The following is a 16,930-nucleotide window of genomic DNA, read 5'->3' on the forward strand; positions in this document are numbered from 1 at the left end:
TTTTTGGACCATAATTTAATTACACAAGATGTGCTAATTACAAGGCGTTTAATTGACATGTTAATATGTTAATACACTTGCTTTTAATAGAACCTGTTGATTTTTCAGTTACATGATAGAAGATTTGGGGTCAGAGAGGAAGTTCTTGGTGTCTCTCAACACAAGTATCTGCTTTGATTCTGGGTCATGTAATATTACCGGTGTCATCCTTAATGAGGTCAAACTTCCCAAGCCAGTTTGTGATCTGAGTGCAGGCTTTATAGATGAAGGTAAAGTCATATATTTTATTATTGATTTCTTTGTTTTAAAGGTTATACATGCACTGGTAGGGATTTTCAGCCTTTCAGTGGATATTGTGTTGCCTGCAAAAAGCAGGTGATTTATGGGTATCACTATGTTGACAGCGGCATTGTCTACTGAACCGAGGTCTCTGTAAGATAAATCAAGTTCACTTTAGCAGATCAAACTCAAACTTAATGCAGATCTTCTTTACCAAAAGTGCCTTCTGAGATCGCTTTTCAGGTCCAAAGGCCGAAGGTCAAGGTCACTTTTACTAAAAATAGACAAATTGTTTCCTTGTGATAACTCATGTAACTTTATACCCATCAAGCTCAAATTTCAAACTGTTATGTCAATAGCTTTCTGAAGAATATTGTTAAATTCCAAAGAAGTTCACGTTAAATTCCAAAACCCACTCACTATTTCTACCCATTTCTACTTAATCATTTAATACTTTTATGTCTGATATAACATCCGTGTGGCCTTTCAGCTTATCCCTATTTCTAACCAGGCCCTATGAGTACATTTTCTTTCTTGTTGATTTTATGTTAAATTTTATTGCGACAGATTTCTCCCTGGAACAATGGAAGGATGAGAATGGTATTGTTGGACCTGTCACCGGTTACTATGTCAACCAGTTGATGGATACCCTCAAGATCAACGACTTTCTTCTTGATACTCCATGTCAGAGAGCAAGTGTGCCATACAGCTTGGCAACAAATGGGGTTTACAATGGTAAGTTTGTGTAGCTTGTGGAATTTTAAAAAACACTAACTACTTCCTACTATTCGTGTGGCTAATCACAGTAATTAAAAAATACTGGTCAGTCACAGTTCTTTTCAGAAAAAGTAAAAAAAAAAAAAAAAAAAAGGAACTCATTAGTCCCCACTAAGAACAGAGGTGGGTAGGAGTTTGGATTTGAATGGTGTCTGTCCTTTTGCACTTCAGCTGTCATAAACTTAGAGCTGCTAAAAGATTATGATATGACTAGTACAGTTATATGAATGGTGTCTGTCTGTCTGTCCCTTCACACTTCAGCTGTTATACACTAATGGACCTACTGAAAGATTATGAAATGTCTTGTACAGTTAGATCTGTGATTGTTGATTGTAGAATGTGCCTCACTGACATCTACACTGCCGACCATCACTGAGCCAGCCTCCTGTCATATCCTCAGTCATTGTACTGGTATATATTGCTGTATGGAACCTGATGATGTGGACACAGCCTTCCAAGCCTTTGTCGAGTTCTTCCCATGTCAGTTTGAAATGAAAATGGGAATTGAGAAACTCGTATTCACAGTGTCCTTGTATGACTTTGAATTTGGAAAGGAGTACGATTTCTACATGTTCGGGGCTGTGAGGATTCAGTAAGTTATTCATTATAACTTATACATAATTGCATATCTTATCCATGTCTGTATAAAAAAGCGAATAATTAATACAATTGTGTTGCCTTTGACGGATGTGGGAAAGGCAGCACATAGGCATTGCTTTTCTGGGGATGGCAGCATCAACAATGTTGAGGTTTAGCATCGAGTTCTGTTTCTGACAAAACTAGACCAACAAAACCTCATTTATTTTCCAGAAATTTGAGTTTTTTACCCCAAAAATCTCAAGTTTCTGGAATGTAAGGTTTTGCGTTTAGCTGTTGCATATTAGACTATTCTGACAATTCTAAGTCTGCACAGGAGAGATGCAGTTAGGTAGGTAAACAGAAAACAATTTAGAACTGCAAATTTCAAATCCTTTTAGTAATGAAATCTAGAGTAAAGGTTGTCAATTACTGAAGCATAACTAAAAATTAGGAATCAGAAAGTTAACACTGTGTTTGATTCTGTTTCAGCTACTATATCATCGATCTGGTAGAAGCTGGTCTTTATGTGTTCAATGCCAGATTCAAAGTTTGCTTTGAAGCAGATGATTCGAAGCCTTGTGATGTAGATTTTGTCCTATTCGATCAGTACCTTATTCCCAAACAGGCTTGTAACTGGGCAGCCGACTTTAACGTACCTGGTAAGTAAAATATAACTGTAGATAATTATATAGTGATCTGCCGGAAATATATCATATCAATTGTTGAAAATAAGTAAACAATGTTAAAAATAATAAAACTGAAAAAAATTAGAATACTGTCAGTAAAACTCTCGCTAACTTAACTGCTTGGGACCATGTTAATATTAATATTCTTTTAGCCCCGGATATGACGTGACAGGTGGCGTTACTTGTCAAGATTAAGTATGTGATTGTCAATGTAGCGGTAAATGTAAATGCAAAATGCAGATATGCTGTTAAAAACTTAATAGTTGGAGGTATTGGAGTTACCAGAGGTTAGTCCTAGACCCTTACAGGTATTGATCCTATATATGTTACACTATACTCTGTGAATGCCTACGTAGTACTGTTGCCATGATATATTACCCCTTCTTTATTACTACTTTTACAAAACCTCACTATTATTTAATGTACAAGGAAAATGAACAATAAAATTTTCTTCTGAATGTTGTTTTGAGAAACATCAACAGCCTATGAATTGAGGTACGAGAATGTCACAGAGATACTTAACCTAGGGTGTGTAAAACCCAAGGGTAAACTCTCCCCCATCTGCTGCCATAGGAAGTACACCAAAATGATGAACATAATTATAACATAACGTACAGTGAAAACAATATGAACTTTAAAAAGTATGACCTTTAATTACAGGATTAACCATAACCTGTGCTATATATAGGATAGTACTAAGTATATTGTGTAAATGTTTTAAAAGTATTTGATGACATCTTTTCGCAGGTTTTTCACTGAGTAGCTGGCTGGTGTCGGAGGGTGTGACTATGTCCGTGCCGCTCCCGTCTGTTACAGTGTCAAGTCTGATGTCCTATCTGAAGCTGGCAGTGTACCAGTTTGACACATCATGTGACCAGAGTTCTGGTATCTACCTGCCCACTACAGATATCTGGAATTCAGGTAAACAATGTCACAAGGTTTATTCTTCGATCATTTTGTTTCGCAGTATTTCAAATGGAAAAAAGTTTTTAATTATTTATGGTAAGACAGTGTCAATATTTACACGAGTGGGAATACACACTAAATATGTGAAGGATATTTGGCTGCAAAACTATAATATGTGAAGTATTTGGTATTTATAGAACAGGTAGAAAAGAAAACATGGCAGAAACAACCATATTTACAGTAATAGTACATGCATGATATTATTATCTGAATTTGAGAAAAATGTCATCAGAAAAAGTTAATATGTTATTGATTTGATAGATTTTATTATAAATATTTATATATCTTAGTGTATAGTTTGCAATATGGTGATAAAAGATTTACAGAGTATTTTGTGTTGTCTACAGACTGTCCAAAGTCGATCAACCTCCCTTCAATCTCGGACGACATCACCTGCAATGTCCCAGACACATGTACCGGAGTCAACTGCTGTCTCAACGTACCGATTTTGGACCAAACTTTCCAGCTGTCTCTCAATCTTGACTCCTGCTACAAGAAACTACGAGTGAGCATTGAGAAGATCTACCTTGAGGAATCTCTGATTGGCTATCCTTTTGGAACGGAGAAATACTTCTACTTCTACGGGATGATCCGTATGATGTAAGTATTGTAAATTAATATTTCTTAGTCTGAACATGTTTGTCCTATATAAATTGGTATTTTGGTATTTTAAAAGAGAATTTGAGGCACATATCAAATATTTATAATGTAAATATAATATAAGGGTTTGAAATTTTGATCAGAAAATGTATCATGTTTTTCATATAATTATTGAATAGAAAATAAAGTTTTGAAACAATAACAGATGTAAAAAAGAAAAAAGGGACGATAAGTAATGATTTGACATTAACATGTAAATAAATGAATCTGGAATGTTTTAGGGAACTCATGCTGTTTATGTTGATACAGGTACAAGCTGGAGTATATGATGTACGACAGAAGCTACCTGATATCCCTAGGGATACAGGTGTGTCTAGAGACCGCTGGACCTTGTGCGCAGAACTTCACTCTCCTTGACAGTGTACGCTTCCCAGAACCAGACTGTACCTGGGATGCAGAATTCGTTAACCCAGGTGAGGGCATTCTGTGGGATAGTTTTCATATATACCCTAATTCCTACTTATGAAGAAGTGTAGTAGTCAATTTGGTGAGAAGGATGAGCCATAATAAAGAGAACTGGGATGATCTGTGAATTTATTTAACCTGAATTAATTTGAATTAGATTTAGCATAGAATGTCTATGGGAATTCAGTGTTATATAAACAAAGGATACAGAACATTAGGTTGGATAAACAATTTTAGTTGTCTCCAGTTCCTATGCTGATTAAATGTTATTAAAAATGGGTACAATGATTATCTTATGACAATTAAGTAATAATCAGCAGTTGTCAGACTCGGATTCAATTTTCACAATTTATATGAAAACAGTGCCATGGTCTTAAACAAACGTTCTTATTTCATATTTAAATTTTAGAATTAAAAAAAATCATGCGCTCTGATATTCTGAAATATAAGGAAGAGATCAGGTCAATGTTGTAAAATATATTTAAGCTTGTCCAAATGATGATTTGAGAACAAATTATCAAATGAAGTTAAAACTTTGTGTTTAGGCTTCTGTGAGGACCAAAACCCTAGTGATTTTTTTAAATTTTCAAATTAAGCCAACGTGGACGCCCTGTTTTCTGCATAATATCCACAACCAAATTGTTCATAGAAGAATACAGGCCTCATGGGCCTCTTGTGTTCTACTTTATTCTCACTGTCACCCAAACGGTACTTATTTGATTATTTGAACTATCTATACAGATTTCTCACTTAGCCAGTGGCTTCAAGAACGGTCCATCGCCTCGGGTACGGAGCTCACCACAGTATACGAAAGTGAACTAATGCAGGACTTATGGATTGTTAGTTACTTACAGCATCCAGCTTGTAATGGAACATGGCCGTTATATAATCCGTCCACCAATGGCTGGAAGTCTGATGGTAGGTAGTTTTTGCTGTTATTATATAATTATATAGTTCTATATTTATGCTTAGGACACATTGCTAATAATTGATGTTTTTCAGTAGATAATTGGACATTTATGAAGTTTTTAAGTGAAAAATGCAAATTTTAAAGTGTGTTATAAAAGTTGGTAAAATAGATGTACTGTTGACTATACCTTCGAGCCAGATGGATCTGGGGAATAAAAAACTGAACCGAACTTCACTGTAAGTCACTGCATGGTTTCTGCTTTAATACCATGCACACTTCATGCATACATGTATATCAGATTTAGTTTTTCACAAGTTGTTTAATATTTCATAGTGATGAAATCATGGTTCATACAGACCTTGAAAAGTGTTAAGATTTTAGTGCAGTGCTCGAAAATTCTTGGAATTCTTAATATTTCCAAAAAAAATCCAGGAAAAGTGCTGGAATTTTGACATGTTGGCTCAGAGTTTTACTGAGAGTACTTGATTTCTTACTGTTGAAAGCAGAACTACAAAGAAATCAATTTTTTAAAGATTTCTTTTTCTTTTTCCACTTATGGATTAATAAGTTAAGTTAAGTTAAGTTTATTTCTGGTTCAGGACTTTTAAGTCCTCTATACCAGACTCTAAATAATACATAATACAGATTGATACAGGATTTCTGTCCGGTCTGGTGTACATTGTTTTTATGATTTAATTGATGCTTTGTAGTTAAAGAAAAGTTCTTGGTTTTTCCAGTGACGCCTTAGCTTGTTTTTGAAGGAGTTTACATTTAATGCTGATATAACAACCAGAACATCTCTACTCTGAGCTTTGAGCTTTTTATCAGCATCACTGTACTGTAGATACCTGTTATTTTTGTTGTCTGCAGTGCATTTAGACCTTTATTTCTATTTATTTATTTTTTTGTAAGGAAAAAGTGTTTTAAAAAAACGAAAAGTATTTATGAAATAGAAAGCGCTTATAAAACGTGTTGATGCTTTATTACACTACATAACGATGATATTTATAGATTGTAGTAGTTTGCTGGAGTGTGTTGATGTTTTATTACACTACATAACGATGATATTTATAGATTGTAGTAGTTTACCGGAGTGTGTTGATGTTTTATTACACTACATAACGATGATATTTGTAGATTGTGGTAGTTTGCCGGAGTGTGTTGATGTTTTATTACACTACATAACGAGGATATTTATAGATTGTAGTAGTTTGCCGGAGACGCTACCTGACCTGTCAGCCTACCCTGTTACCTGTGCCCTCCAAAGCTCCTGCACCAGTTGGATCTGCTGTGTAGAACTGTCTTTTGTCCAGCAGAATTTCTTGGTCCGTTTTGATATTCAGCCTTGTGATCTACTGCTGTCGATTCAGATGGAGGACTTGGATGTAAAGATTCCTCTCCTCGATGATTTAACAGGTACGTTATTATGTGAATGTTACCAAGGAGACTTTCTGGAATGATTTACTGTTTTACACAGTATCATGAGACAGTACTACATACATAAACATTACATAGGAAATCTACCCATAATGCTGTTAATTTACTCTTGAATTTCAGAATGATAGTCTTTCACCCTCTTGCCGTGTTTTGAAAGCTTAAGAATCTTTCACCCTCTTGCCGTGTTTTGAAAGCTTAAGAATCTTTCACCCTCTTGCCGTGTTTTGAAAGCTTAAGAATCTAACCCCAATAGTTGAGATCCCCCGTCTAACTCGCAAGGGGGTTGTAAAGATTATTTTTCTCTTATTGATAAGCTGTTGTTGACATGTCATCAATTAATGCAAGGCTTTATCATAAATGCTGTTTGCTTTATGGAAAATAATTTTTGTGAAATGCGTCTTGCTGAATATTTCATATAAGGCATTGTGCACCCGGCTTGCCATACAATTGTTGAGATTGTGCATAGACCCCAACCCCGATGTTAGATCAGAAAATCTCACACTTCAGTTAGGTAAAATTGTTGCTATCCCTGTCCAGGGTAAGAAAACACTTCAGTTAGGTAAAATTGTTGCTATCCCTGTCCAGGGTAAGAAAACATTATATCCTAGCAGTTTATCTTTTTGCATGGACAGAAAAGACAGGAAGTTAACATTCATCAAAACCACACAAAAGCAATTAAAAACTGGATATCTATTAATGAAATTTATTTAATTACAGGGAGACAAAGATCATTCTACCTGAATGGTGTCCTCAGAGCAGAGTAAGTCACCTACTTAGTCTTTATGTTACTATTTTCCCCCTGAAAGTGTGTCCAAGAATACCCATATCTCATAATCTGTGTGTACCTGTAACTTAAGATACCTGAATATCCATCGAGAATGTGTCAATCTAGATCTGTTCAAACCTGGTGATGAATACCCCATTAAAAGATGCCCACAAGACACTGCTGTGTTGTCTGTTTTGTGTAGGGAACCATCTGTCTGCTACCTGATCAGTTTCCTCATTATGTTTGGTATCTATTTCACAGCTACACTATATTCAACCTGGAGAGTGAAGGGATGTACTTGGTGAACCTTGACCTCTCTCTGTGTTTTGAGAAAAGCTCCTGTGAGTGGACAGCCCCTGTGTTAAAGAACACACCCCTGCCAAAACAGTCATGTGATTGGAACAGACCAATGGCTGACCCAGGTAAGTGATCTCCCACATAAAGAGCAAGTAAAAAATGGATATTTCGACTTAATGTTTTAATTTGATATTTCTGGATTTTAATTAATATGTGTACAATGAAAATCACAATCCTTTCTCAGTTGATGATGAGGTTGTTAATCGCCCACAGTACTACAGAGGGCATTTGTTTAAGTTCCTCACTCCGTCTCTCAGTCTTTACAGTCTAGACCTAAATCATTTTGTCCGCAAAAATCATTTCATATCCTCTTTCATCTGCCATATATTTTACAAACTCAATTATAGTTTAGTAGTAATTGCATATGGTGTGTGTGTATATCACTAAATATATTCATAGAAGAATTCAATTTCTCGTGTGAGGTTTAATTGTTAAAATCACAGATTCTGTGTTCCTACAGGATAATCTTTGTGTTTTTTGACAGGATTCTCCCTGGCCACGTGGAAATCGTCTGTGGGAGCGGGGACAGTTCTGACTGACGTTGAAGTGGTACGGTTATTACACGTGCTGGAGGTCGGTTTGTACCTCTCCACTAACCCTTGTAACACATCAGCTACACCCTACACTCCTGACGTCAATGGCTGGAACAAAAGTAAGTCCTACATTAAAAAATTACATGAAATTATTTCTTAATTGAATTTGTCTCTTGATTCTTGTGAAGAATACTGTACAAGATTCCTATAAAACTTATATCATTTATCATTATGTTAATTTGAATTTAATTGCGTGATTGCCTTACTTTAACAAAAAATATCAACAATCGACCATCATGAGAGAGTCTGTTTGACATTTTATATCATGTTCCTTCGTAACCATTCAAACTTCATTTTGAGAATATTCTTACTTCACCTGATGTTTTTAAGTGCTGTGCTTTGCACAGCCACCTCTACCTGTCATACATGTAGCTGATCTTGGGGAAGACCAAATCATTCAGAACTCCTGAGAAAACCATATATTGTCTGTTTCTATTATAAATCTCGATGAGTTCAGGATGATTACTTAACATAACCTTGCAAACTAATTATAGACTTTAAATATTATTTAACCTTTGACTTTCCAGCATGTACAGAGGATGTAGCAACCCTGCCGACCTTGCCCTCGGGGACGCGATGTCACCTGTCAAGTTAGACTGTTGTTCTAATGTGCCCACCATCCAACGGAACATCCACTACAAGGTGCATGTCGACACCTGTAAGAAGATGCTGGTGGTAGGGATTGAGATGGTACATGCTGAGATCCCTCTGTTCAACTATAGGATGGGAGACATGGTACTACAAGATCAGGGGCGTCTTCATTGTCAGGTCAGTACAACTTCATAATCCTTCTCTTTGGTTTGGTTTGGTTTATTTTGTTTAACGTCCTATTAACAGCCAAGGTCATTTAAGGACGTGCCTGGTTGTGGAGGTGGAGGAAAGCCGGAGTACCCGGAGAAAAACCAACGGTCAGTACCTGGCAGCTGCCCGACGTAGGTTTTGAACTCGCAACCCAGAGGTGGAGGGCTAGTGATAAAGTGTCTGGACACCTTAACCACTTGGCCACCGCTGCCCAAATCCTTCTCTTGTCAACAAACAAAATTATTTTTACTAGTGAAACACACATTTGTGGAGGCTTTTGGTACATAGCAAAAGTTTTAAAATCTTAATTTTCTCACATACTTCACAAGGTGATTCCATGGTTGGTTATGATTGGATAGGTAGAATCTTACATAGGCCTGTACCATGAACAGGGATATCTGAACCGACATGTAAGAGTTTCGCTGGTCAGGATTCTGCAAGCTTCTTGCTGACCAGCCAAACTCTTAACCCGGATTGAGACATTACTGTCTATGAAACAGCCCCATGTATGATTTATTAATCTTTATCTTCCTAATCTTGATCCCATTGCATGCACTAAAAACCTGTATCGGGCAAAAGAAAAACTATACAGTAAGGCTTGAATCATTAACAGCTACAACATTGTGGATCTATGGGGAAGTAAGAAGCTACGTGTGTCAGTTTCCATCCAGTCCTATTTCACTGCTGGGTCATGTGACACACCTATTGTGATATTGGACAGCGTTGAACTTCCCAAGCCTCCATGTGACTGGGACTACGGTTACACTATCACAGGTACTGTTTATGTTAAAGGAACACGTCAGTTTGACTTATGTATACACTGTCTTTGACTCTCTGACACTCAGCACAGCTCTTTACCTCAGTGGTAGAGCCAGGGATTATCATGCTTGGTTTGATTCCTGTTGAGATACTCAGCAGAAATGTGTTTTTCCCTGTTCTTTCACACTAATCATCAGCTACAGTTCATATTATCTGGCTATTCATTGGTATTTGTGGTAACATGTTGTATTACGATTGTTATGCATCATGCCTTAATCACATTGCCATGGTAACCATTATTATATAAAAGACATATTTTGTGCAAATTGTCACGTTTAGACTACTTTCAATGAAATAATTGCAGGGATACACTTATTCTTATTTGTAAGTTGAAACAGTATCTTAATCCTAATCAATAGTTTCACAACACATACAATTACAAACATTTTCAATTCATATTAGAGAACTGTATGTTCATAATCTCTGGATCAGTGTTCAAATTTTGATGCTTTGTGCTGTGATTTTTGAGAGAAAGTTCCCAATAGATTCCAATTTTAGATTTAAACTACTGTTTTGATGTCCCCAGGATTTTCCATTGATACATGGCGACGAAACAACTCTGTGGAGGCGGACCAGGCCCTTGACCAATACCAGATTGCTCGGCTTTAGGGAGACAGAAGTGTCAGCCTATTTATATGACAATGAATGTTCTTACTCCTCGGGAATATTCAGCGGTGCTATCGATGGGTGGCACAATGGTATTAATATTTATTTCAGTCTTCATTGTTTGAAATATAATTTTGAAAATGCAAAAGTAATTTCTGTCAGATTCATTTCAGCGAACTGAGTTAAAGTTGTAATGAGAAAGAGAAATGTTAACTATTTTAGGTGGCTCCTAAAATGGGGAAATATTTGTAATATGAAAAATTGTAGTGATTTGCCACACTCACTGAAATATCCAGATGAGTGATACAGGCCCTCTTAGCCTCTTGTTCTGTAACGAATAAACCTTTTTGCTCTCGTCCCAGAATGTCCGACAGTTCAGCCCCCAAATGTTGACGATGCCACCTGCTACCTATCGCCGGACTGTACACAGATGGAGTGTTGTATGACAGACTCGGTAACCAACAGAAACATCCACTCTTATGTCAGACTTGATCCTTGTGCCAACGAACTCAACATTGGTATCGAGAAACTCATCTTCAATGTATCTCTCTATGACTACAACTGGGGTAAGTGGTATAGAGAAACTCACCTTCAATGTATCTATATAACTACAACTGGGGTAAGCATCATTCCCAAGTATGGAAAAGATCTATACATCTTTTGAATTCTCATTTTGCATTGTTTATAATACGACAATTTTGAACAATAAAAATAATGCAATTTTTTGTGTTTCCCTTTATGAAATGTTTTGCAATGTAATGAATTTTTTTTTTTTTATAAATGTATTAAATAAGAGTATGTATTTACATTTTGCTTAGCATCCTTACATTGCAATACATAACAGGTATTGTGAGACTGTAAACACTGTTTGATCACATGACAATTATTCTTTAAGTGACACTTTAATTAAAAAAGAAATACTGTTATGAATGTTTTAGCAAATGGCATTATCGTCATATAAATTGCCATGTTACGTCAACCTTGTCAGTAGTATCTATGTATGTAATAGCAGGATCGTAACACCATTTTACAAAACAATTATTGATTAAATAACTGCATTTAATTTTTTCTTAATTTGAAATTGATTTGCAAATACATCTTCATTCCATTACCTTGTTTGTTTTGATCAGGTGAGCTTGAAGAGCTAGATATCGGTGGTGTGTTCAGGATCGGGTAAGTATGATAGTCAGGATATTTGCTGAATAATCAGGAATGTTCATACCCCCTTAACTAAAATTAGAAGTTAGGATAAGAAAATGTTTGGCTATCAGTCTGAAATATTGTTGAAATCATTTGAAGTATACCGAAGCAATTACATTGAAACCTTCCATAAAACATCTCTATTGCATACTGTGGTACATTTGTTGTGCCCTTGTCACATTTTATCAAAATTGATGAGATATTCAGAGCTATGTCCCTTTGTGTAAATAACTATTTGTTTTGTAGGGTTACTATACATGACCTGACCCACGAGGATATGTATGTAGTTAGTGTTTATCTGAGTCTGTGCTGGGACAGCGCTGCAGCATGTGGAACCGTTGTAACCATCCTCGACAACTCACAGCTCCACAAGGAAGTCTGTATGTGGGCCAGGGATTTCCCTGTGGCAGGTGGGTCACTTTTCTGTATCCATGGTAATAACCTGCTGATTTCGTTTTTGTGCCCCCGCCATGAAATGGGGGTCATATATAGTGTAACCCATGTCCGTCCCATCCTGTCCCGATGCAATGTAACTAGCTAATCTCAGGAACTGCTGATACGATCCTCACCAAATTGTGTTCCGGGTAGTCAAGTGGCAGTTGGAGCATTTATGTCTGACAGACATTTTCTAGTCTTGTTGATTGTTATTTTAGGGGGTAGTTGACATATATACATAACATTGACTTTAAAGATTTGTGCCGCAGTGTTATTTCATGACGTCATGAACCAGGTAAAATTTGCTTTTGTAAAAGGCCCTGAATCAAGATATTTTGCTGGTAAGTTCCAGGGATGATGCCCTACAATGTTTGTGAAAAGACATGTATTCAAGGGCACAGGGGTCAAATTTGCTGAAACACTCGAACAACATTCTTCTATTTAGCGAAGGTCTAGAATCATGATATTTTGCAGGTAGGTTTCTGGGACAAAGCCCAATAAAGTTTTCAGAAAGAAATTAACTTGACCCATATTCAAGGTCACAAGGGTCAAATCTGTTAAAGCATATGCAAAAGTTCCTTTGATTAACTAAAAGGAAGGGATTCATCCAAGAATTGGATTTCATGTTTATGGAATCAAATAATGACTTGTAAGCAGTGTTCCTAAGGTTTTCTTGTCATGCATTTGGCATTCATGTTGCCAATCAATCAAATCTGAAAGCACCCTTAATGCTTGAATAAATTGGTATGTCAAGTGTGTATTCTGTAGTCTTTGTATTTGTTTTGCAGGTTTCTCCTTAACACAGTTCCTACTATTTTCCTAAAATGCATTGTTGGCGTTCATATTGCCTATAAATTGAGACAGAAAGTTTTATGCTCAAATGATTGACTGTATATCAAGTGTGCTCTCTTGATTTGCCCTGCAGGGTTCTCCCTAACACAGTGGTTCAGTGACACTGGACACACACCTGTATCTACACTGACCGGTGACACTCTAGCTGATCTGATGGAAGACCTTGACCTATTTCCGTACCTGAATGACAACGAATGTGACATCTCAGCGCCGCCCTACTTTCCTCAGGATGCCTTAGGATGGAATATCAGTATGTTTCTTATTGTTACTGACTTAAGAGAAATTCTCCCAAAATAAGACGGTACTTAGATTGTATCCAAGTACTGCATGGGTGGTGAACTTTCTCAAAGTAGAATAAACCTCATACTCGACTATGTAGAGTTAAGGCCCTTTGCTGAGCATCATGTTGTCCGGGGCTTATCTTATACACTGTTTCTTACAATTGTCATACTCAACTATGTAGAGTTAAGGCCCTTTGCTGAGCATCATGTTGTCCTGGGCTTATCTCATGCACTGTTTCTTAGATTGACAATTTAAGTTTGAATGATAGAGAGTAGGTTGGGATATATTGGCTGAATGGGATGGTGTCATGTCTCATGTTTTGATACTACTATACAGATTTATTAAAATGCTTTGTGTTATTGACTATTTAGGCTGCAGTCATTCCTTATCTGTGCCGGATTTACATGATGATGTATCCTGCCATATTGGAGACACGTGTGGATCTGTTGACTGTTGTGTAAGGGTGACAACACTTGGACGGTTCATACAGACCTATGTCTACATAGACCCCTGTACATACGATCTCACGGTGAGAATTGAGAAGTTCGGTTTCACCACCTCCCTCCACGACTACACCTGGGGTTCTACACGTCTGCTTTACCTCAACGGGGTCGTCCGTCTCGAGTGAGTGATTTTATCTGGTTTGTCTGCTGTTCTTTCTGTTGTTTGAATCTCAGATATCTATATTGCTAAACATTTTCATATCTCCCCTCTTCCATCCCCCCCCCCCCCCCCACCCCCCCCCCCCCCCCCCCCCAAAAAAAAGAGAGTAAAACACAGCAGGATGAATATTAATCATATATAATGCTGTAGTTAAAATTCAATGTGCAATACAGTAAAACTTTGTTATTTTGATCTCTTATAACTTGCAGGCCCTGCTTAACTCCAAGTGAACATTCAGTTGCAACTGTAAAAAATCTTCCTTAAAAATATATCAAAGTTTTTTGTGGCCCTACTGACTTCATGATAACAAGTTTCGACTGTATTTGAAAAAAGTAATCTGAATCTATCTATTAAATTGGGGGCTTCAAAGTTTTCTGAAATTTAAACTGTTTCAAGCTTTGTCTTCCTCAACCATTGTTTGTGTCTCTATGTTGTAGACTTATAACAAAACTGACTGATCCGAGGGCTGTTTCCTCTCTAATTGTATTGTGTTGAAAATATTATATGAATGTATATCCTAGCATTATATTCATTTCAATCCTGGTGTTCATATCGTCTTATAGACAATTTGTCACTATTATCATATCAGGTATTGGTTTTACAACCGTATCACGATAAAAGTAATTACTAATACAAGGGGAGATAATCACAATGTACCTTTGAAAATTGCAGGTTGTCTGTTGATGATCTATATTACCAGGACCAGTTTCTGCTGAGTCTGTACGTCAGCGTTTGTTTTGAGTCGGCGGGTCCCTGTGTGATTGATCGTTCTGCCATACTGGAAAACTCCCTCCTGGACAGGCTTCCTTGTAACTGGGAATCCACTCTTGATCTCAATGATCCAGGTTTGTCAACTTTATTACTTTAAAAATATTGTCACAAGCAGACCATTTAAAATTAAAAAATCTAATTTCTCATACAAGGAAGGGCATTTGTTTATGCCCCCGCCATGAAGGGGGGGAGGGGGGCATTTAGTGTTACCCATGTCCGTTCTGTCCTGATGCAATGTAACTAGCTAATAATGTCAGGAACTGCTGCGGTTTTGGGTGTCAAGTTGCAAGTTGCAGTAGGGGGTGTTTATTATTATTTTGCAGCATGTATATATATACACAGGATTATAAAATTCAAAACAAAAAAATGTATAAATCAATTACTGGGAAAGGAGCAAACTTCATATCCAGTGATATAAATCTATATGCAAGTTCTGAGTCCTGAACTCATAGAATTTTGATAGGACTCCCAGAATTTCTGGAAATACTTGAATTGAAAATAGCGGGACTCATTTCTTTCAGCAATACAGTTGAAAAAGACCCAAGAAAATAAATTGTAGTGTCACTGTATATGTATATGTAAACGAATCTGAACAGAGTTAAAATATTTGTTATCTGTAAGTAGTTGACTTTTTTACCTCTATAAAATTAAATCATTGTTAGTTTAATTAAATATACTTGTTTGAACTTTTTTTGCCCACCAGACTTTGACATCACAGACTGGAGAACCAGCTACGGGTTTACAAACTATGACTATCCTCTCCCTCTGTATGCCCAATCACTGCTAATGAATCGGTTTGGATTGTCTCGGTACATGAAGTCGACCTCATGCTCCAAGGATTTGTCTCCATATGATGCTGCGTACTACGGATGGGTCAGAAGTGAGTGGAAACACAGATGGAAATAATACAGATTGATCATACCAAAATACATGATTGTAGAATTATAATATGTACAAATAACAAAATACATTGTAGAATTACAATATGCACAAATAACAAAATACATTGTAGAATTACAATATGTACAAATAACAAAATACATTGTAGAATTACAATATGTACAAATAGCAAAATGCATTGTAGAATTAAAACGTACAAATAGCAAAATACATTGTAGAATTACAATATGTACAAATAACAAAATACATTGTAGAATTACAATATGTACACATTGCAAAATACATTGTAGAAACCTAGAATATATAGTATAGATTACAATGTGTACAAATTGGGGGGAAACCCACCTACAAAAAATGTAGAATACAGTGTCAAATGGTAATGATACTATGATAAAGAATTATAGATTGTATAAATATTAAACTGATGTCAAGTACTAGGTTCTTAATTTGGTTGAATTAGATGATGTTAGTATTAGAAAGGATTGTATCCTCCCATGTTCAGATGAGCTATGACTATAACAGATAATATTTGTTAATGTAAACTATTGTTCAATCTTTGTATTTTCCAGACTGTTTGTCGCCGATTCAGACTCCATCACTATTTGATGAGACCGTATGTGTGTTGGATGTTGACTGTGACGGAATCTCCTGTTGTGTGTACATACCCGACCTGTCCAAGTCCTTCAATTTCTTTGTCAAGATTGACTCCTGTAACTACAAGTTCACCATCGGCGTGGAAAACCTTTCCGACAATATCACCACATTCAACTTTGACTTTGGTATGTGAATTCTTCTTTTTTGTATGAAATGAGATTTGGTTTGTTATGTATGTAAAAATATTGATGATATTCTTTTTGTTCAAGAGTAAACGCTGTAAATTTTACTATAAAAAATTCTGTATCAATTTATGTTAACATTTTTAATTTGCCCACCACCCCGACTCCCCAATGCTACCCTGTATTTTACAAATATCTCATAATTCTCTACGTTTAGGTGAAGTAAAGCAGTTCTACTTTGGACGAGTTCTGCGTATTGAGTAAGTTTATTAAACTACATAGTATAGAAAGTAATAGTGTGTAATATATACCAGAAATGTATTATTTAAAGCTAACTTATTATTATAAACATTTGTATGATACTGGATAAAAGAAACTCAGACGAGATTAATTCTAGTTTTGTGTAATAT

The 16,930-nt window shown here is 36.3% G+C and overlaps 2 protein-coding genes across 2 annotated transcripts in view; both read left to right on the forward strand.

Moving 5' to 3' along the window:
• The window catches only part of LOC117314596, a 37,485-nt gene extending 28,660 nt beyond the window's left edge, over nucleotides 1-8,825 (forward strand). Inside the window, exons 33-45 of the mRNA XM_033868662.1 lie at nucleotides 109-269; nucleotides 847-1,014; nucleotides 1,393-1,648; nucleotides 2,125-2,294; nucleotides 3,069-3,242; nucleotides 3,635-3,887; nucleotides 4,197-4,360; nucleotides 5,094-5,270; nucleotides 6,463-6,678; nucleotides 7,417-7,459; nucleotides 7,727-7,887; nucleotides 8,307-8,474; nucleotides 8,746-8,825. Coding sequence (XP_033724553.1) covers nucleotides 109-269; nucleotides 847-1,014; nucleotides 1,393-1,648; nucleotides 2,125-2,294; nucleotides 3,069-3,242; nucleotides 3,635-3,887; nucleotides 4,197-4,360; nucleotides 5,094-5,270; nucleotides 6,463-6,678; nucleotides 7,417-7,459; nucleotides 7,727-7,887; nucleotides 8,307-8,474; nucleotides 8,746-8,825 — 2,191 coding nt within the window. The remainder of the gene's footprint in view (nucleotides 1-108; nucleotides 270-846; nucleotides 1,015-1,392; nucleotides 1,649-2,124; nucleotides 2,295-3,068; nucleotides 3,243-3,634; nucleotides 3,888-4,196; nucleotides 4,361-5,093; nucleotides 5,271-6,462; nucleotides 6,679-7,416; nucleotides 7,460-7,726; nucleotides 7,888-8,306; nucleotides 8,475-8,745) is intronic.
• A 5,389-nt stretch (nucleotides 8,826-14,214) lies between these two features.
• LOC117314597 overlaps nucleotides 14,215-16,930 on the forward strand; it is a 71,397-nt gene continuing 68,681 nt past the window's right edge. Inside the window, exons 1-5 of the mRNA XM_033868663.1 lie at nucleotides 14,215-14,219; nucleotides 14,746-14,918; nucleotides 15,548-15,724; nucleotides 16,314-16,523; nucleotides 16,738-16,780. Of these exons, the coding sequence (XP_033724554.1) occupies nucleotides 14,215-14,219; nucleotides 14,746-14,918; nucleotides 15,548-15,724; nucleotides 16,314-16,523; nucleotides 16,738-16,780 (608 nt within the window). The remainder of the gene's footprint in view (nucleotides 14,220-14,745; nucleotides 14,919-15,547; nucleotides 15,725-16,313; nucleotides 16,524-16,737; nucleotides 16,781-16,930) is intronic.

Source organism: Pecten maximus, chromosome 16, assembly GCF_902652985.1.
Source record: "Pecten maximus chromosome 16, xPecMax1.1, whole genome shotgun sequence".
Lineage (NCBI taxonomy): Eukaryota > Metazoa > Mollusca > Bivalvia > Pectinida > Pectinidae > Pecten > Pecten maximus.